The following is a 21281-nucleotide window of genomic DNA, read 5'->3' on the forward strand; positions in this document are numbered from 1 at the left end:
TTAGTAACCTAACAACCCAACATGGCTGCGCCCTACCAAGCATGTTTTTTATTTGATTAACTTTAGTTCTCCTTTAGACACAGTTATATTTATCTGATTTGGATTTTTCATCACACCTCTGAGAATTCATACATTGCGATTGAAATGTAGCGTATGTTGACACGATTTAACAGGGTCTGCGGCGTTAAATTGGCTAGCTATCAGGGCTAATGTCAATGCCTTGTACAGAAGCTTTAGCTAGCTAACGAATTGATTACCTAACGAACGAACATGCAGCTGTCTTTAATAAAACATCAAGGGTGTGCAACACCTTTTTTAAGGCATCTTTTGGACTTCAGGGTTTATCAAACAAGACAAAGGAGCCAATGCTGTAAAATAGCTTGCACGGTCATAAGACACCGATGGATGAAGAGGGCACCTGTTTTCTGCACACACAACACCACCAACAAGATGATCAGTACACAGGCTGACAAAGTAATGAACTTTACATTGCAGACAGCGTGCCGTGCAGTATGGTCATGGCCTTTATTGTAGCTAACTGCACTAACTTTGTTGCATAGTCACTTTACCTCTAACGTTACCTACATGTACAAATTACCTCGACTAATCTTTACCCCCTGTATATAGCCTCGTTATTTTATTGTGTGACTTACATTTGACTTTAGTTTATTTAGTAAATATTTTCATGAAACTGTATGGTTGGTTAAGGGCTTGTAAGTAAGCGTTTCACGTTAAGGTCTACAAGTTGTATTCGGCGCATGTGACACAATTTGATTTGATTTGGTTATTTCTTGAAAAAGAACATAGATATGTCAAAGTTCCCAGTGGAGAGGATCAGAAACTTCAGCATCATTGCTCACATTGACCATGGGAAAAGCACCTTGGCTGACAGGCTTCTGGAACTAACAGGTAGCTATCACCTAAATGGCCATATTCTTCTTCATTGGTATCATGGTGTTTAACTTTTTGTGCAAGCTGGTGCCAACTGCAGGAGTGTGTGATGGATCACATTATATTTTGTGATATAAAAGGGAAGGGAAGAAATGGCACCACCAACTAACCCTTCACCTACAATTGAAGTCATTAACTTGTTTTCAACCACTCCACAAATTTCTTGATAACAAACTATAGTTTTGGCAAGTCGGTTAGGACATCTACTTTGTGCATGACACAATAAAAAAAATTCCAGCAATTGTTTACAGACAGATTATTTCACTTAATTTACTGTATCACAATTCCAGTGGGTCAGAAGTTTACATACTCAGTTGACTGTGCTTTTAAACAGCTTGGAATTGACACAATTGGAGTCAATTGGAGGTGTACCTGTGGATGTATTTCAAGGCCTACCTTTCCAAATGCCTGAAGGTACCACGTTCATCTGTACAAACAATAGTACGCAAGTATAAACACTGTGGGACGACACAGCCATCATACCACTCAGGAAGGAGACACGTTCTCCTAGAGGTGAACTTACTTTGGTGCGAAAAGTGCAAATCAATCTCAGAACAACAGCAAAGGACCTTGTGAAGATGCTGGAGGAAACAGGTACAAAATTATCTATATCCACAGTAAAATGAGTCCTATGTCGACATAACCTGAAAGTCCACTCAGCAAGGAAGAAGCCACTGCTCCAAAACCGCCAATAAAAAGCCAGACTATGGTTTGCAACTGCACATGGGGACAAAGAGTGTACTTTTTGGAGATATGTCTCTGGTCTGATGAAACAAAAATAGAACTGTCCATAATGACCATCGTTATGTTTGGAGGAAAAAGGGGGATGCTTGCAAGGTGAAGAACACCATCCCAACCGTGAAGCACGGGGGTGGCAGCATCATGTTGTCGGGGTGCTTTGCTACAGGAGGGACTGGTGCACTTCACAAAATAGATGGCATCATGAGGAAGTAAAATTCTGTGGATATATTGAAGCAACATCTCAAGACATCAGTCAGGAAGTTAAAGCTTGTTTGCAAATGGGTCTTCCAAATGGACAATGACCCCAAGCATACTTTCAAAGTTGTGGCAAAATGGCTTAAGGATGACAAAGTCAAGGTATTGGAGTAGACAAAGCCCTGACCTCAATCCTATAGAACATTTTTGGGCAGAGCTGAAAAGCGTGTGCAAGCAAGGAGGCCTACAAACCTGACTCAGTTACACCAGCTCTGTCAGGAGGAATGGGCCAAAATTCACCCAACTTATTGTGGGAAACTTGATGAAGGCTACCCAAAATGTTTGACCCAAGTTAAACAATTTAAAGGCAATGCTGCCAAATACTAATTGAGTGTATGTAAACTTCTGACCCATTCTGAATGAGATGAATGAAATAAAAGCTGAAATAAATCATTATCTCTACTATTATTCTGACATTTCACATTCTTAAAATAAAGTGGTGATCCTAACTGGCCTAAGACAGGGAATTTTGACTAGGATTAAATGTCAGGAATTGTGAAAAACTGAGTTGAAATGTATTTGGCTAAGGTGTATGTAAACTTCCGACTTCAACTGTATATACCGCTATTTTATAAAAATAAAAGGTCAAGTGTTTTTTATTTTATTTTTAAGTCCACTACTTTGACCCTAACTGATCCTACACCAGGCCAACAGCCCGGAAGACGGGACTCTTTCATTCAACACATCTTCTAGATATTCTGCAGTAAAACCTTGTACTTCCCTGCAGTTTCCACAACAGCATCCATTTTCGGTGATTGAGTTGATAACCATTGCAATGAATTCTAAGGAGCCAACCTTACTAAAGCAACACATTTGTATTTGTTCCCTTGACCCATCGTCCTATACTCCCCTTAAGCTCTGGACCTCGAAGCCAGTTCCACTACTTGTTTTCATTGTTCCCCTCTAATCAGGGCTGATTTAGTCCTGGCACACCAGGTGGGTGCAATTATCAGGTAGAACAGAAAACCAGCATGCTTCGGATCTCGTAGGTTAAGAGTTGAATACCCCTGTTCTGCTCTCTTCACTGCCTCAGCATATGACATCTTTTTTTCTACTCTGACCCTGGCAACCTCAACCTGTCTCTCTCGCACCGGACACTTCTGATTCCCAACAACATAGACACCCCCACAATTGACACAGTTCTTTCCAGCGATACTATGCATTACTTTGTCCCATGCCTTCCTGCACACTTATCACATCTCAGAATCTCCCTCCTACACACTGCTGCAACATGTCCATAAACTTGGCATCTAAAACACCTTAGTGGGTTTGGCACAAAAGCTCTCACATGATAACTGACATATCCTAACATGACTTTGTCAAGTAGAGACTTTTCAAAACTCCTAAGGACAGACCGTGGTCTTCTCAGTTTCACCATGCTCGCCACCGCATCGCGCCAAACGGCAAGCATCACAGAAAAGAGTAAAGGTCCACTTTGAAATCCATTTGACAGTACCCAAATTATTATCTACCTAGCCTGAGACTACATATGTTTCAGCCAAAAGGCAGGGATCCACTTTCTCCAAAAATGTAACTCCCGCTGGGCCAGAATTATCCTGTTCATGACCATATGGGCGAGGCTCGGACTCAATTCTTCACCACACCTGCCACCGCAGGTAATTCATCCTCACTCTCGCCAGGTTCAATTTCTGAGCCATCAGAGACAGCAGACTACGGTTTGTACTTGGCGCCATTCTTCCTCAACACACATCTTCCCTCTGCACATGGCTCTTCTTCCTGTCTGTCCATAATCATGTCTATCCATCCACCACACTCATGCCGCGCCTTCATCCGCCATATTGTTTGCAGAACACTCACTAATGGCCTTTCTCCAATACCCAACTTCGGTTCCATTGCCCAATTTACTATTCCGGCCATCTCTGGCCTCTCCATTCTCGCAAAATGTGGGCTACTCTGCATCTTTGTCTCGGGTTCCATGCTGGTCCATTACCATATTCATACACATGGATCACACAAATACTCATGCATTTCGTTTCTTGTATGATATGGCTCAGCTCATTGCTTGGTTTTTACAGGTGCCATAGCCACGACAGATAAGAACAAACAGGTGTTGGACAAGCTGCAGGTGGAGCGAGAGCGAGGGATAACTGTGAAGGCCCAGACAGCCTCCTTGTTCTACAAGTACCAGGGACAGACCTACCTGCTCAACCTCATTGATACACCAGTAAGTACATTGAACATTTTTTTTTAACATTGCAACAATTTCTAAGATTTTACTGAGTTACAGTTCATATAAGGAAATCAGTCCATTTAAATAAATTCATTAGGCCCTAATCTATGGATTTCACATGACTGGGAATACAGATATGCATCTGTTGGTCACAGATACATTTAAAAAAGAATAGGGGCGTGGATCAGAAAACCAGTCAGTATCTGGTGTGACCACCATTTGCCTCATGCAGCGCAACAAATCTCCTTCGCATAGAGTTGATCAGGCTGTTGATTGTGGCCTGTACAATGTTGTCCCACTCCTCTTCAATGGCCGTGAGAAGTTGCTGGATATTGGCGGGAACTGGAATTCGCTGTCATACACGTAGATCCAGAGCATCCCATACGTGTTCTATGGGTGACATGTCTGGTGAGTATGAAGGCCATGGAAGAACTTGGACATTTTCAGCTTCCAGAAATTGTGTACAGAACCTTGCGACATGGGGCCGTGCATTATCATGCTGAAACATGAGGTGATGGCGGCGGATGAATGGCACGACAATTTCCTCAGGATCTCATTTCGGTATCTCTGTGCATTCAAATTGACATTGATGAAATGTAATTGTGTTCGTTGTCCGTAGTTTATGCCTGCACATACCATAACCCCACCGCCACCATGGGGCACTCTGTTCACAACATTGACATCAGCAAACAGCTCGCCCACCCAACGCCATACACACTGTCTGCAATCTGCCCGATACAGTTGAAACTGGGATTCATCCTTGCAGAGAACACTTCTCCAGCGTGCCAGTGGCCATCAAAGGTGAGAATTTGCCCACAAGTCTTTTACGATGCTGAACTGCAGTCAGGTCAAGACCCTGGTGAAGATGAGCTTTCCTGAGAATGTTTCTGTTTGTGCAGAAATTCTTCAGTTGTGCAAACCCACAGTCTCATCAGCTGTCCGGCTGGCTAGTCTGACGATCCCACGGGCGAAGAAGCTAGATGTGGAGGTCCTGGGCTGACGTGGTTACACGTGGTCTGTGGTTGTGAGGCCAGTTTGACACACTGCCAAATTCTCTAACATGGCTTTGGAAGCGGCTTATAGAGTGATTAACATTACATTCTCTGGCAACAGCTCTGGTGGACATTCCTGCAGTCAGCATGTCAATTGCACACTCCTTCAACACTTGCGACATCAGTGGCATTGTGTTGTGTGACACAACTGCACATTTTAGAGTAGCCTTTTATAGTCCCCAGCACAAGGTGCACCTGCGTAATGATCGTATTGTTTCGTCAGATTTTTGATATGCCACACCTGTCAGATGGATGGACTATCTTGGCAAAGGAGAAATGCTCACTAACAGGGATGTAAACACATTTGTGCAAACAATTCGAGCTAAATAAGCTTTCTGTGCTAATTGTAACATTTCTGGAATCTTTTATTTCAGCTCATGAAACATGGGACCAACACTTTACATGTTACGTTTTATATTTTTTGTTCAGTGTAGATGGGACTAGATACCGTCAGTGACACAAGGGGTTTGTTTGTATTAGTCTTAATTACAGCACTCCTGGTCTTCTCTGTTTTCAGGGTCATGTTGACTTCAGTTATGAAGTGTCTAGATCCATCTCAGCGTGTCAAGGTGTACTGTTGATTGTTGATGCCAATCAGGTAGGTTTTTCGGCAAGGTAAAACTTTATTTTTGGCATAATGTGCATTTGACAGACACATTACCTGGGAAATGTATCCAAGGTAGAGTGTCATTGATGTGTTCTTGTGTGGATCAGGGGATTCAAGCACAGACTGTGGCTAACTTCTACTTGGCATTCGAAGCTCAGCTGACCATCATTCCTGTCATCAACAAGGTACATTTCCCAATTAATCTATGTTAGATAAGTGATTGACAAATATGATCATGTTCTGTTTCTTTTTCAGATTGATTTGAAAAATGCTGATCCAGAGAGGGTAGAAAAACAGATTGAGAAGGTGTTTGATATTCCAACTGAAGAATGTATTAGGGTGAGTTTATTGACTGAGATGTTGATAATTGCCAATATCTTAGTTTGGACAACTGTCTAAATATGATGATTCCTCCTCTCTTTAGATTTCTGCCAAACTGGGAACCAATGTAGAACAGGTCCTCCAAGAGGTGGTGAAACGGTTACCACCGTAAGTTTTATTTGACTCCTTACTTCCTGTTGGAAAAACAAAAAATGTCTTCCAATGTAATGCACTTCCTCTTTGAATCCATGGTTGCCTCCCAAATGGCACCATATTCCCTGTAGTGCTCTACTTTTGACCAGGGCCTGTAGAGATCTGGTCAAAAGTAGTGCACTATGTAGGGAATAGAGTGCAGTTTCGGATGCACTCAACATAGTCATTTTTTGTTCTCAGACCAACCTTTAAAAAAGAGGACCCATTCAAAGCCCTGGTGTTTGACTCCAACTTCGATCACTACAGAGGGGTGGTGGCGAACATCGCTCTGTTCGGAGGCTATTTGTCTAAAGGAGACAGGATCATATCTGCGTACCTGGGGAAAAGCTACGAAGTCAACGAGCTAGGCCTCCTCAGGCCAGATGAGCACCCCACAGACAGATTGTGAGTGTCTTATCCTGCATAATATTCATCTTGTCTGATTCCATATCATTGGTGGTGACTGTTGTATTAAATGCACTCTCTGTCAGTTCTCCCTTCCTCGTGGTAGTAAGATACAAGATGCTAATAATTGTATCGGTTCTTCTTGTTTGGTACATTGCTATATAGGCATATCATATTGGTCACATGGCTGTAAATGAACAATGACTCTTATTTTCATTCCTGACACTGTGGGTGTGTTGTGCAGGTACGCGGGCCAGGTGGGCTATGTGATAGCAGGTATGAAGGAAGTGAAGGAGGCCCAGATCGGTGACACCCTCTACCATCAGAAACATCTGGTAGAAGCTTTGCCGGGGTTCAAGCCAGCCAAGGCCATGGTGTTTGCCGGTACGCTGACAGACATATAAGTGAGAAAACAATGCAACTGGTCCCATAATGTTGCATTTACAAAGTGTCAATAGGCAGTAGTTTATAAGCAAACATTAGTAGTAGCAGGTGTCACTGATTTCTATCCTGAGTGTGCTTGTTGGCATCTCTCTCCAGGGATGTACCCTATGGACCAGTCAGACTACAGCGCCCTCCGCAGTGCTGTGGAGAAACTGACGCTCAACGACTCCAGTGTGACGGTCCAGAGAGACAGCAGTTTGGCCCTGGGAGCAGGCTGGAGGTCAGATCATAACATGACCAACTAAACTACAATCATCTACTACTTAAAGCTGTACAAATGGTGACGGGGAGGACCTTAACAGGATACATAGCTTTGGGTCAATGCATCATAACCACCCTGGTCTGTGACTGTACTGCTATGCTTTATATTCTTCATTTGCTTTGAAGGATACCATTTTCAGCTGTGATCAAGACCTCTGTGTGACCCTGACTCCTAAATTGTTCGCTTCCTCACACTGACACTCACACTGTTATTGTTTTCCTTTGTTTTTCTTTCCTTCATTTTGTAGACTAGGCTTCCTGGGCCTGCTCCACATGGAGGTGTTTAACCAGCGCTTGGAACAGGAGTACAATGCCTCTGTCATAGTGACAGCCCCCACTGTGCCCTACAAGGCTATCCTGTCCTCCGCCAAGCTCATTAAGGTAATAGACAGCACCACCTCTAGGGGCTTCAACTCACATGTACAGTTGAAGTCAGAAGTTTACATACACTTAGGTTGGAGTCATTAAAACTCGTTTTTCAACCACCTCACAAATTTCTTGTTAACAAACTAGAGTTTTGGCAAGTCGGTTAGGACATCTACTTTGCATGACACAAGTCATTTTTCCAACAATAGTTTACAGACAGATTATTTCACAATTCCAGTGTGTCAGAAGTTTACATACACTAAGTTGACCGTGCCTTTGAACAGCTTGGAAATTCCAGAAAATGATGTCATGGCTTTAAATGCTTCTGATAGGCTAATTAACATAATTTGAGTCAATTGGAGGTGTAGCTGTGGATGTATTTCAAGGCCTACCTTCAAACTCAGTGCCTCTTTGCTTGACAAAGAGAAAATCAAAAGACAGCCAAGACCTCAGAAAAAAGATTGTAGACCTCCACAAGTCTGGTTCATCCTTGGGAGAAATGTCCAAACACCTGAAGGTATCATGTTCATCTGCACAAACAATAGTATGCAAGTATAAACACCATGGGACCATGTAGCCATCATACCGCTCAGGAAGAAGACTCATTCTGTCTCCTAGAGATGAAAGTACTTTGGTGCGAAAAGTGCAAATCAATCACAGAACAACAGCAAAGGACCTTGTGAAGATGCTGGAGGAAACGGGTACAAAAGTATCTATATCCACAATAAAACGAGTCCAATATCGACATAACCTGAAAGGTCGCTCAGCAAGGAAGAAGCCACTGCTCAAAAACCGCCAATAAAAAGCCAGACTATGGTTTGCAACTGCACATGTGGACAAAGATCATACTTTTTGGAGAAATGTCCTCTGGTCTGATGAAACAGAAATAGAACTGTTTGGCCATAATGACTATGTTTGGAGGAAAAAGGTGAAGGCTTACAAGCCGAAGAACACCATCCCAACCGTGACGCACGGGGGTGGCAGCATCATGTTGTGGGGGTGCTTTGCTGCTGTAGGGACTGGTGCACTTCACAAAATAGATGGCATCATGAGAAAGGAAAATTATTTGGATATATTGAAGCAACATCTCAAGACATCAGTCAGAAAGTTCAAGCTTGGTCACGAATGGGTCTTCCAAATGGACAATGACCCCAAGTATACTTCCAAAGTTGTGGCAAAATGGCTTAAGGATGACAGTCAAGGTATTGGAGTGGACAAAGCCCTGACCTCAATCCTATAGAAAATTTTTGGGCAGAACTGAAAAGCATGTGCAAGCAAGGAGGCCTACAAACCTGACTCGGTTACATCAGCTCTGTCAGGACGAATGGGCCAAAATTCACCCAACTTATTGTGGGAAACTTGATGAAGGCTACCTGAAATGTTTGACCCAAGTTAAACAATTTAAAGGCAATGCTGCCAAATACTAATTGAGTGTATGTATACTTCTGACCCACTGGGAATGTGATGAAATAAATAAAAGCTGAAATAAATCATTCTCTCTAAAATTATTCTGACATTTCACATTCTTAAAATAAAGTGGTCATCCTAACTTTACTAGGATTAAATGTCAGGAATTGTGAAACTGAGTTTAAAGGTATTTTGCTAAGGTGTATGTGAACTTCCGACTTCAACTGTACATATATTGCATTGGAAAGTTGACATGATATCACAGCAAAATAAATGCACACGAGTACATATATTTGCAAATGTACAGTACCAGTGAAAAGTTTGGATACACCTACTCATTCCAGTTTATTTTTAAAAACTATTTTCTACATAGTAGCATAATAGTAAATACATCAAAACTATGAAGTAACACAATCAAAAAAAATGTTAAACAAACTAAAATATATTTTAGATTCTTCAAAGTAGCCACCCTTTGCCATGATGACAGCTTTAAACTCTTGTCATTTTCTCAACCATCTTCACCTGGAATGCTTTTCCAATAGTTTTGAAGTAGTTCCCACATATGCTGAGTGCTTGTTGGCTGCTTTTCCTTCCCTCTGCGGTCCAACTCATCCCAAACCAACTCGGTTGGGTTGAGTTTTTTTTATAACCCAACCCTGATCTGTACTTCTCCATAAATTTGTCCTTGACCTGTTTGGAGGGCTCCTTGGTTTTCATGGTGCCGCTTGCTTGGTGGTGCCCCTTGCTTGGTGGTGTTGCAGACTCTGGGGCCTTTCAGTACGTGTGTGTTATACTGAGATTATGTGACAGATCATTTGACAATTAGATTGAACACAGGTGGACATTAGTTAACTTATTATGTGACTTCTGAAGGTAATTGGTTGCACCAGATCTTATTTAGGAGCTTCATAGCAAAGGGGGTGAAATCAAATGCACGCACCACTTTTCCGTATTTTTTTCACTTCACCAATTTGAACTATTTTGTGTATGCCCATTACATGAAATCCAATAAAAATCCATTTAAATTACAGGTTGTAATGCAAAAAAATAGGAAAAATGCGAAGGGGGTGAATACTTTTGCGAGTCTCTGTACTCTCCTGTAAACTGGTCATCTCTATATATACGTTGCAAGACCCACTGGTTGATGCTTATTTATAAAACCCTCTTAGGCCTCACTCCCCCACTATCAGAGAGATCTACTGCAGCTCTCATCCTCCACATACAACACCCGTTCTGCCAGTCACATTCTGTTAAAGGTCCCCAAAGCGCACACGTTCCTGGGTCGCTCGTCTTTTCAGTTTGCTGCAGCTAGCTAGCGACTGGAACGAGAGCTGCAACAAACACTCAAACTGGACAGTTTTATCTCAATCTTTGGACACTTCCACTAACAGTTGTGGCTGCTTTGCGTAAGAGAGTTTTCTCTACTTTCTTGTCCTTTGTGATGTTTGTACCCTGTTTTGTGCTGCTACCATGCTGTGTTGTCATGTGTTGCTGCCATGCTATGTTGTCTTAGGTCTCTTATGTAGTGTTGTGTCTTGTCGTGATGTGTTTTGTTTTGTTCTATATTTTTAATCCCAGCCCCCGTCCCCGCAGGAGTTCTTTTTGGTAGGCCGTCATTGTAAATAAGAATTTGTTATTAACTGACTTGCCTAGTTATATAAAGGTTAAATAAATAAAAACAGTTGATGTTGAGATGTCTGTTACTTGAACTCTGCGTTTGATGGTTTTTGCGACTGCACATAAAGAAACTTTAAAAGTTCTTCAAATGTTCCGGATTGACTGACCTTCGTTTCTCTTTGCTTATTTGAGCTGTTCTTGCCATAACTCTATTTGGTAAAAGACCAAATCCATATTATCTTCTGTATAGCACCCCTACCTTGTCACAACACAACTGATTGGCTCAAACGCTTTAAGAAGGAATTAACTTTTAACAAGGCACACCTGTTAATTGAAATGCATTCCAGGTGACTACCTGATGAAGCTGGTTGAGAGTGCCAAGTGTGCAAAGCTGTCAAGGCAAAGGGTGGCTACTTTGAAGAATCTCAAATATAAAATGTAGAATTAACTTTTTTTTTTGGTTACTACATGATTCCATATATGTTATTTCATAGTTTTGATGTCTTCACTATTATTCTACAATGTAGAAAATAGTAATAATAAAGAAAAATCCTTGAATGAGTAGGTGTGTCCAAACTTTTGATTGTTACTGTACGTCAACTATTATTTTCAAACGGTGAAAAAATTGTTTATAAACTGTTTCATACACTGTCATGTGAAAAAAAATATATGTATGTACATTGTAACCGTTGTTAAATGTTCTAACTGTTGTGTTGTAGGAGCATGGGAAGGAGGAGATCACCATAGTGAACCCAGCCCAGTTCCCAGACAGGTCCGTAGTGAAAGAGTACCTGGAGCCCATGGTGATGGGGACCATCATCACCCCTGATGACTACATTGGGAAAATCATGAGTATCTGCTTGGTAAGCCAGCCTGGCTTTCAGGTGTTGCTAATGATTTGTTTTTAGGATCACTGTGTAACAGAGACATTTAAGAAAATGTGTTTTTGATTACTTTCACTTTGCAAAACAAAAATCTTTTAATTTTTTTCTCCCTATTTGGTCCATTCATGTAGAATCGCCGAGCCGTCCAGAAGAACATGGTGTACATTGACGACCACCGAGTGATGATGAAATATCTCTTCCCTCTGAATGAAATAGTCGTGGACTTCTATGACCTCCTCAAATCCATGTCTTCAGGATATGCCAGGTAATTCTATGTTGCATAGGGAACCTTCTCAGTTGGGCCGGGACGATATCAGTATCGCAATAGTTTTTTTCATGGCAAAAAAGAAAACACAAAGCAGACCAAACTCTTTGGTCCTTTAAAAACCTGCTGGATGTAAAATATTGTGTGCTGTAGATCTTGGAAAATAAATTCATGTGACTCTGGATGACAACATAAATGATGTTTGTTTCCAACATCCCCGTTTTCTTAAAGGAATGAAATCTGCTTCGTGTTTTGTTTCCTTGCCAGGATACGAACGAGTATCGGGATACTGGTATTGCTCCGGCCCAACTTTTCAGATTGATTTGGTAACCTGAATGATTAGAAGAACATGAGACATTGTATGTTGTAATATTGTTCATCAGCTTTGACTATGAGGATGCAGGGTACCAGGCTGCCCATGTGATCAAGATGGATATTCTGCTGAACGGGAAACCTGTGGAGGAACTCACCACTATTGTTCACAAGTAAGTCTTTGATACTTAGTGCTTCGACCTGTATCAGCTCATCTTTGGGCTCGGACCCCTACGGTTGAAAAACAAGTGTTGACTGAATCCTAACTCAAACTTTTGTGAATCTCTCCCGTTGAAATTACTGTTATTTAACTCTTGAGTAAAAAAAACTATCTACTATACAAATTATTATTTGGCTCAATGTATCAATCTTTCAAGGGCTACTACTAATACTATGATATATTTGAGTACTGTAATGATGTGACCCTTGGGTGTCTTCTGTTCTGTTCTCCTATGTACAGAGACCGGGCATACAGTGCAGGCAAAGCCATGTGCGAGCGCCTGCAAGACGCCATACCCAGACAGATGTTTGAAATCGCAGTACAAGCAGCCATCGGCAGCAAAGTCATCGCCAGGGAGACGTAAGTGTCGTGGCCAAACATGGAAGAATACACACAAGACCAAGTCATTTGGAAAGTTGTTAGCGTTTCAGATAGCACGACAACCGCTCTCTCTCTCTTGCAGAATAAAGGCTTACAAGAAAAATGTGCTCGCAAAATGTGTAAGTAAACTTGTTCTTTTAATTCAAATGTTGGTTTGTACCAATGATTTAGATATACCCTAGGTGACTGATAGGGGGCGCTGTGTTGAAGCCACGGTGCCTCAATCTTGGCACTCCCCCACCATTGTAAAAAATAGAAATGCATTTATTAAGGTTTACATTAGTTTTTTGCCACATTTATTATATTACAGACACCTTAATGCATACTTTTCAATTTTATAATGTGAACTAGACATCAAATAAAAAATTGCAAAATATATTTTAAAAAACATTTGCCTTTAAAGTATAATTTAAGATGAATAATATTACTGTGCCCACTACAACAACAAAAATACTTAAATGCATGTAATTTTGTCCTTGAAAGATTTAATTTAAATAATGTAGAATTCCTATGAAGGACTGCTCCCACTAGGGAGTGCCAATATGGCCGACCTGTGTCTTCAAGGCCTCTCAATGGACAATACATACCATCAACAATTCAGGGTTTATATACAGTACCAGTCAAATGTTTGGACACACCAGCTCATTCCAGGATTTTTCTTTATTTGTACTATTTTCTACATTATAGAATAATAGTGAAGACATCAAAACTATGAAGTAACACATATGGAATCATGTAGTAACCAAAAAAGTGTTAAACAAATCAAAATATATTTTATGTTCGATATTCTTCAAAGTAGCGACCCTTTGCCTTGATAACAGCTTTGCAAACTCTTAGCATTTTCTCAACCAGGTTCATGAGGTAGTCACCTGGAATGCATTACAATTAACAGGTGTGCCTGTTAATCATTTGTGACTTTTCTTTCCTTCTTAATGTGTTTGAGTCAATCAATTGTGTTGTGACACGGTAAGGGTGATATACAGAAGATAGCCCTATTTGGAAAAAGACCAAGTCCATATTATGGCAAGAACAGCTCAAATAAGCAGATAGAAATGACAGTCCATCATTACTTTAAGACATGAAGGTCAGTCAATATGGAACATTTCAAGAACTTTAAAAGTTTCTTCAAGTGCTGTTGCAAAAACCATCAAGCTCTATGATGAAATTGGATCTCATGAGGACCTTCACAGGAAAGGAAGACCCAGAGGATAAGTTCATTAGAGTTACCAGCCTCAGAAATGAACTACACCTTAGTTTACACCTCAGAGTTCAAGTAACAGACACATCTTAACATCAGCTGTTCAGAGGAGGCTGCGTGAATCAGGCCTTCATGGTCGAATTGCTGCAATGACACCACTACTAAAGGACACCAATAATAAGAAGAGACTTGCTTGGACCAAGAAACATGAGCAATGGACATTAGACCGGTGGAAATCTGTCCTTTTGGTCTAATGTGTCCAAATTTGCGATTTTTGGTTCTAGCCGCTGAGACGCAGAGTAGTTGGACGGATAATCTCTGCATGTGTGTTTCCCAACGTGAAGCGAGGAGAAGGTGTGATGGTGTGCTTTGCTGGTGACACTGTTAGTGATTTATTTCGAATTCAAGGCACACTTAACCAGCATGGCTACCACAGCATTCTGCAGCAATATGCCATCCCATCAGGTTCATGCTTAGTGGGACTATCATTTGTTTTTCAAGAGGACAATGGCACAAAACACACCTCCAGGCTGTGTAAGGGCTATTTGACCAAGAAGGAGAGTGATGGAGTGCTGCATCAGATGACCCGGCCTCCGCAATCACCCGACCTCAACCCAATTGAGATGGTTTGGGATGAGTTGGACCGCAAAGTGAAGAAAAAGCAGCCAACAAGTGTTCAGCATATGTGGGAACTCCTTCAAGACTGTTGGAAAAGCATTCCAGGTGACTACCTCCATGAAGCTGGTTGAAAGAATGCCAAGATGACATAAAGGGTGGCTACTTTGAAGAATCTATAATTTAACCTTTTTTTTTTTGGTTACGATGTGTTATTTCATAGTTTTGATGTCTTCACTATTATTCCACGTTGTAGTGTTTTAGTATGTTAGCTGATCCTTGAGTCTCTATAGCCCCATTTTATAACTGGTGCTAACATAGGTCCTTAGTCCTGATCTTGTTTACATTCTGATTGTGTTCATATTTACAGTTGTCTACACATGGTAATAAAATATGTCTGTTATCCGTCCACTGTGTTTGCATTGTGACCAGATTTCCTGGTCCCTCCCTTTATGCAAATGATTTGACAGACAATCTTTCAAAATACTATTTATTTATTACAAGACACATATTTATGCCATAAGTCAATGGCGATCACCTTTCAATTATTTTAGAAGGCTGATAATAGTATGTTAAGTGGTTTCACTGTCCAGATCCGGCTACACTTCTAAGATATCCAGACACAATGTGTGTCTGACTACCCCTGGAGGTGGGCAGGAAGACCTGATCATAATGTGTCTTTTGATTATCTACACCTGTCTGGAAATGTGGGCACAATCTGAATGTGGACAGGATCAGGACAAAGAATGCATGTTACAACTAGGTATAAACTGGGCTTTTCTCTCTTTCAGTACGGAGGTGATATAACAAGAAAGATGAAGCTCCTGAAGAAACAAGCGGAGGGTAAAAAGAAGATGCGGTATATTGGAACCGTGCAAGTCCCCAAGGATGCCTTCATCAATGTTCTGAAGAGGAAAGACAAGTAGAATATCAGTATCCTTAGTCATTGAAGGTATTTTTTGTTCAACAAATTAACAAACAATATTGTTAACAACAAAATAACTTCAATGTCCCATACATAGACGTCAAATTTTAACATTGTTTATTCTTATAATGTAGATCCCGTTGCCTATGAAAACATGTAACGATTACTCAGTGAAGTACTGTAAGCGCAAGGTGCAAATACATCGATGATGTAAATAATAAAACAAGATCAAATGTTGTCATTTCTCTTTTTTCTTTCCCTTTGCCATGGATCCAGTGTGCTGGGGTTGTAACATTTTGGCTTAATCTTAATTGTACTTGTATTTCCTTGATTCCTCGGGTCCTCTCTACTTGCCTCCTAAAAAAAACACATTGAGGAAGAAGATCCAGGGGGGGGGGTCTAATTAGTTATAATGTTAAGTTGGAAAAGAAGACAGTGGTTGGATTCGAACCAGGGATGTCATTGGTCACAGCCCTCCCTGATGGTGTTTGTTTTACTCTCACCTGTCACTGCAATCTCTTCCCATTTGGCTTTCAATCAACCATTCACATTTTGTCCCGCCCTCAAAACACAGCTGGGTCCTGTTTGACTGATTAGACCATTTGGGCAGAGCTTTCAAAGGCTGCCCAATTATTTTATTTTTGCAATTAATTGGTCTTTTGACAAATCACATCAGATCTTTTTCAGAGCCAATCTGATTGGTCAAAGAGGAGAAGCATCTGGTACTGGCACACTTGCATTCACCTGTCCAGTCATGTCTAGTCTGAGGGCTCTAATCCGTATTGCGTAAATGCAAATGTAAAGAGTTCATCACGAGTCAATATACAAAAATTACATGGAAAAAGCACCAGAGGTCGTTGTTTTACAAAGGTTTTTCCTAGAGATGTTCTTTTGCGGTGAGTCTCCATGTTCTCACCCAAAGAAAATCAAATTTCGCAACATTCAAAACAAAAGTCAAAATCCTCAACATCGTGGAATTTGTAGGATGAAATGAGCATGATGCTGTTTTCAAATAATTGTATTTAAATGTTTTAGAAAATATTATGTACAAAGTGCTGCTGGCTTGATTTATGGCCAAAAAAATGCCATATTCTCCCAAGCAAAGTTACAAATTACACCGTTTGTCAAAAAAGTTAATTTATAACACTTTTACAGCCATTCAAATATCTAAAACCAAATCCTGTTTATGTTTTCTTACACAGACCTCAATAAACAGCATATTTACCTCTGTAAATATGACATTTTTCAGTAGCTAAGGAATTTACTTGAGTAAATACAAATAGTAATCAACAATGGAGACATTTCTCAAAATCGAGGTGAAGGAAATGGCGGCAGACATCCTCAGGAACAGGACTTAGTTTCGCTAGTGTTTTCTCTTAAGAAAAGACAAAGAGCCATTTCCTTCTTGGACACTTTGCTTGGGTTGCCAAACTCAGCCATTCATACCACGGACAACGCTAACAAAGAATATCACCGTGTTGTTGCTCCCACTGATAAACACTTCTGACCAGAGAGAGAGAGAGTTAATCAGAATGATACAGGGGAGAATGTGCCACATGAGGGAAACAGTTTACTTGTGTAACATTTATCTCAAGCTAAATGTACACTCTGTGCTATGTAGGGAGTACTATATAGTGCATTGACCGTGTTCCAGCACTGAACAAAGACCTTAGGTTAACTCCTCTCCCTTTTCTGGCCTTGGCTTGTTCCAGACAGGGAAGCAGTCTGTCTGGGGCTAATAGTGTAATTGACGTCTCCTAATGGGGATATGTTAGGAGAAGAGGTTGCTGTTGTAAGCTTGAGCAGTTCAGTCATTTTTGCAACCACAGCAAAAAGGAAAACACAGTCATTGGTTTGGGGGGATTGTAAGAACATACAGGACATTCTAAATAGCCCAAACACACAGGAACCAATCAAATGAAGTTGATGCAACTGTTTTCAAACCAGGAGTTGGGTCTAAGATAGCCTCTACGAATCCAAGAGTGGACGACTCTCGTCTCTAACATGTAGGCTTCCCTTTTTGTGAACAGTCACATCACAAGTCAGACTGTTGAATAAACTTCATTTGAATGTAATTTACCTGTTGTCTGCTGATTTTGTCCTGATGTAGGAGGTCATCGGAGACAAAATATCCACAGAGTAGTGTTATTAACAAACTTTAAGTACGTTGGTCTGTATGTTGGTTTGTATTTTCAATGCTGACGAAATCCGCAAGCGACATGCACAATACGTCAAAAATGCCACAGACCAAACGTCCAACGTAATCAGCTGGCAAATTTCACAAGCACTTCAAGCTGCTTTTGAAGTAATGCGCTTTGGTCAACAACATTCAGTTACATTCGGCTAATGTTGACATATTGTGCATCACTTGAAATGCATCAGGAGATGGAAAATACAAGTGACAGAAACTACCGGCGTGTAAACAACACTTTCCTGTGGATACCCTATCTACACTTCCTACCGCCAAAAGGACCAACAGCACAGACAACCAGCAACGTACGTTTGAATATCATTGTATTCAACATTCTGGCTTGTAGAGACTGTCTTTTTTACAGCAACTTCTTTTAGACTGAATTCCATGACGTAACCATGTTAAGACAAGGCCTAAGGGAATTGGGCCGAGCAATGAGCCAGAGGGGACGTCTTTTCGGGGTTCCCAGAGTTCCGTGGCGCATTGGCAGCTCCGTCCAGCCCCAGCGAGCGCCGGTAGGCGGCAGACAATCTGTAGAGCACATCTGGCGAGGGGCGTGACTGGGAGTCGCCCTTCTGGGTCAGGAGCATGTTAAACAAGGTGTTGACCTCGGAGAGCAAGGCCCCGCCCAGCGGGCCATCCTTCTCCGGCGTCTTGCCGAAGGTGGAGAAGGAGGAGTCGTCAAGGGTGTCTGGGGAGCAATGGGTGTCTGAGGACGGTGGCCCGTTTGGGACAAAAATGTTCTTGTGGTAGTCTGCAGTGAGGGGGAGGGAGAGGCGGGCCATCCATGCAGGGTCCTCTATGTCAGCAAAGACGTCATCTGATAAGAGACAAGGAAAGAGATGAGAACATGTCGATAAAGTATAAAACTGGCAAAACAGTTTAACAACATGTATATAAGACAAAGCAACAGCTCTACAGAAATACACCGCTGGATGTGACACAAAGCACCACATGGGTGTCCTTTGTTATAGTATTTGTTGTTGTTGGCCAGTATTGTTGTTTGCGCCTGAGAAAATGCCTTTCCTCCTGTGAAAACAACATTAAATGAAATCTGAAGATGGGAGAATGATTATCTGGTATGTTAAAGACAACAAAGAGAAAAATAAGTTAATAAAAAATAAGCTTATGGAGGTAGAAGTCCAATCTTGCTCAAAAACAATTTCCTTTGGGGGGGAGGCAGGATGGAGGAAATCACAGGAGGAGTATATTTATCTGGCATTTCCTGTCATCTCCTGGCTATATCCTGAGTTATACTCAAGTAAAGTGGCCAAGTGGTTTTACACATAATGAGCATGAACAGACTCAGAACGGGTGAAAATCCACTTAAAGCTAAGCCAATCTCTAGAGTTAAGCATTCCAAGCATTATGGGGATGTCCATGCCTGATTATCTTGACCAACTTATCTGTTTTCTAATTATTATAATTTTTTTGGGGGTGGGGGTGTTAGTTGTAGTATAACTGATCATTTACATTTAAATGGTATGTTTAAAAAAAACACATTTCAACAAAATGGATAGAGACTATCGAGAGACATTTTTAAATGACAAAACACAAGCAACATGCTACAGGTTACAACCCCAGGAATAAAAAATATAAAAAACACCAGAATGACTCCTCTTGTTTTGGCCTCCCCAACTCTTTAACTTGATTCTCCTCACTTCAATCTGATTAGGCTCGTGGCCTAGAAAAAGCGCCTGCTGTGGATCACTCACCCTGTGGTCCTCATTAAATCACAACCAGACCTGGTGCACACACACTCAGCAACACACACACACTTGCAGAGAAGTTCCTGAACGACCCCAGCAGCTAGCATCTCTCCCCACACACATACATACAGTACACACACCCTAATTCCCTCTCTCAAACACACACACACACAGACACTCATACTCTCTCCCCCCACTGTGACACTGACTGACCTTGACTTAAATCTCAATCCATAAACTAAACAAATCCTTATCCCGCTGTGTTTACCCTACACATCAGTGAAGAGCAACCTACACAAATCCTTATCCCGCTGTGTTTACCCTACACATCAGTGAAGAGTATCCTACACAAATCCTTATCCCGCTGTGTTTACCCTACACATCAGTGAAGAGTATCCTACACAAATCCTTATCCCGCTGTGTTTACACTACACATCAGTGAAGAGTATCCTACACAAATCCTTATCCCGCTGTGTTTACACTACACATCAGTGAAGAGTATCCTACACAAATCCTTATCCGCTGTGTTTACACTACACATCAGTGTTTATCCCCTGTGTTTACACATCAGTGAAGAGTATCCTACACAAATCCTTATCCCGCTGTGTTTACCCTACACATCAGTGAAGAGCAACCTATCACAAATCATCTTACACAAATCCTTATCCCGCTGTGTTTACACTACACATCAGTGAAGAGTATCCTACACAAATCCTTATCCCGCTGTGTTTACCCTACACATCAGTGAAGAGTATCCTACACAAATCCTTATCCCGCTGTGTTTACCCTACACATCAGTGAAGAGTAACCTACACAAATCCTTATCCCGCTGTGTTTACCCTACACATCAGTGAAGAGTATCCTACACAAATCCTTATCCCGCTGTGTTTACCCTACACATCAGTGAAGAGTATCCTACACAAATCCTTATCCCGCTGTGTTTACCCTACACATCAGTGAAGAGTATCCTAGTGAACAAATCCTTATCCCGCTGTGTTTACCCTACACATCAGTGAAGAGTATCCTACACAAATCCTTATCCCGCTGTGTTTACCCTACACATCAGTGAAGAGTATCCTACACAAATCCTTATCCCGCTGTGTTTACCCTACACATCAGTGAAGAGTATCCTACACAAATCCTTATCCCGCTGTGTTTACCCTACACATCAGTGAAGAGTATCCTACACAAATCCCACATGACGTTCAGACGCATCATGTTTTGCCCCAAATCCCTGTAAGATAGTTATCCTCTGCAGTATTTGTTTGGAATGTTCAAAGACTGAGCTCCATGTATGTGGGGGTTTTTGAATGAAAGAGAGGAAGCTCCATATTTGTGGAGAGGGGAGGGTTTAACTCTTGAGTTGTTGAACCACACACACAGGTAATCAAACGAAGTGGCCCTGAACAACTCAACCGCCATTACTTCTAAGGCCATCTTTCATGTCTGTCGTCTCCCGGAGACCTCAGACGAGAGTGTTGCTAACATTGCTAGCATGCATATAAACTGCCAGTAACTAAAGGGGCAGGCTGGCCCTTGTACATGGTCTTTTGCGACTGCTTGACTATGACACGGAGGCTGGGGAGGCAGTGTTAGCCCCACAGCAGATCACATCAGAGAGAGAGAGAGATTAACTCACAAGCTAACTGCCTGGGTTCAATAAAATGCTGCTTCCTTGTCTGGCTGCTTTCTCCACCCCCCCCCCCTCCATCCCCTCTCTCTCTATTTCTCTGTCCCTCTTACTGTCTAATTCAGGGGTGGGGTACTAGGC

At 41.5% G+C, this 21281-nt stretch overlaps 2 protein-coding genes across 4 annotated transcripts in view; one reads left to right on the forward strand and one right to left on the reverse strand.

Moving 5' to 3' along the window:
• Nucleotides 1–15847, forward strand: guf1 (GTP binding elongation factor GUF1). Of its 3 annotated transcripts, none has more exons than XM_029662202.2 (17): nt 1–475; nt 799–909; nt 3984–4132; nt 5708–5788; nt 5905–5982; nt 6053–6136; nt 6222–6286; nt 6578–6715; nt 6960–7099; nt 7256–7379; nt 7669–7801; nt 11530–11673; nt 11826–11959; nt 12343–12444; nt 12732–12851; nt 12955–12991; nt 15477–15847. In XM_029662202.2, the coding sequence occupies exons 1-17, from the start codon at nt 271–273 to the stop codon at nt 15609–15611; spliced, it is 1980 nt and encodes a 659-aa protein (XP_029518062.2). In that variant the 5' UTR covers nt 1–270; the 3' UTR covers nt 15612–15847. The 3 variants fall into 3 exon arrangements, with proteins under 3 accessions (XP_029518062.2, XP_029518061.2, XP_029518063.1); XM_029662201.2 differs by having other exon boundaries at nt 2–474; nt 801–909; nt 6512–6715; XM_029662203.2 differs by lacking the exons at nt 1–475; nt 799–909 and adding an exon at nt 2656–3623 and having other exon boundaries at nt 6512–6715.
• Nucleotides 15711–21281, reverse strand: part of LOC115130765 (protocadherin-12-like) — a 23418-nt gene continuing 17847 nt past the window's right edge. Inside the window, exon 4 of the mRNA XM_029662200.2 lies at nt 15711–18621. Coding sequence (XP_029518060.1) covers nt 18215–18621 — 407 coding nt within the window. The 3' untranslated portion in view covers nt 15711–18214. The remainder of the gene's footprint in view (nt 18622–21281) is intronic.

Source organism: Oncorhynchus nerka, linkage group LG6, assembly GCF_034236695.1.
Source record: "Oncorhynchus nerka isolate Pitt River linkage group LG6, Oner_Uvic_2.0, whole genome shotgun sequence".
NCBI classification, from domain to species: domain Eukaryota; kingdom Metazoa; phylum Chordata; class Actinopteri; order Salmoniformes; family Salmonidae; genus Oncorhynchus; species Oncorhynchus nerka.

What these genes read in the sequence shown, in the direction of transcription:
- guf1 (XM_029662201.2), top strand. Translation starts at nt 271, where the DNA reads ATGCAGCTGTCTTTAATAAAACATCAAGGGTGTGCAACACCTTTTTTA. An exon ending in TGATTGTTGATGCCAATCAG is followed by an intron (nt 5,789 to 5,904) that starts GTAGGTTTTTCG and finishes TGTGTGGATCAG; the next exon opens with GGGATTCAAGCACAGACTGT. An exon ending in GAGCACCCCACAGACAGATT is followed by an intron (nt 6,716 to 6,959) that starts GTGAGTGTCTTA and finishes TGTGTTGTGCAG; the next exon opens with GTACGCGGGCCAGGTGGGCT.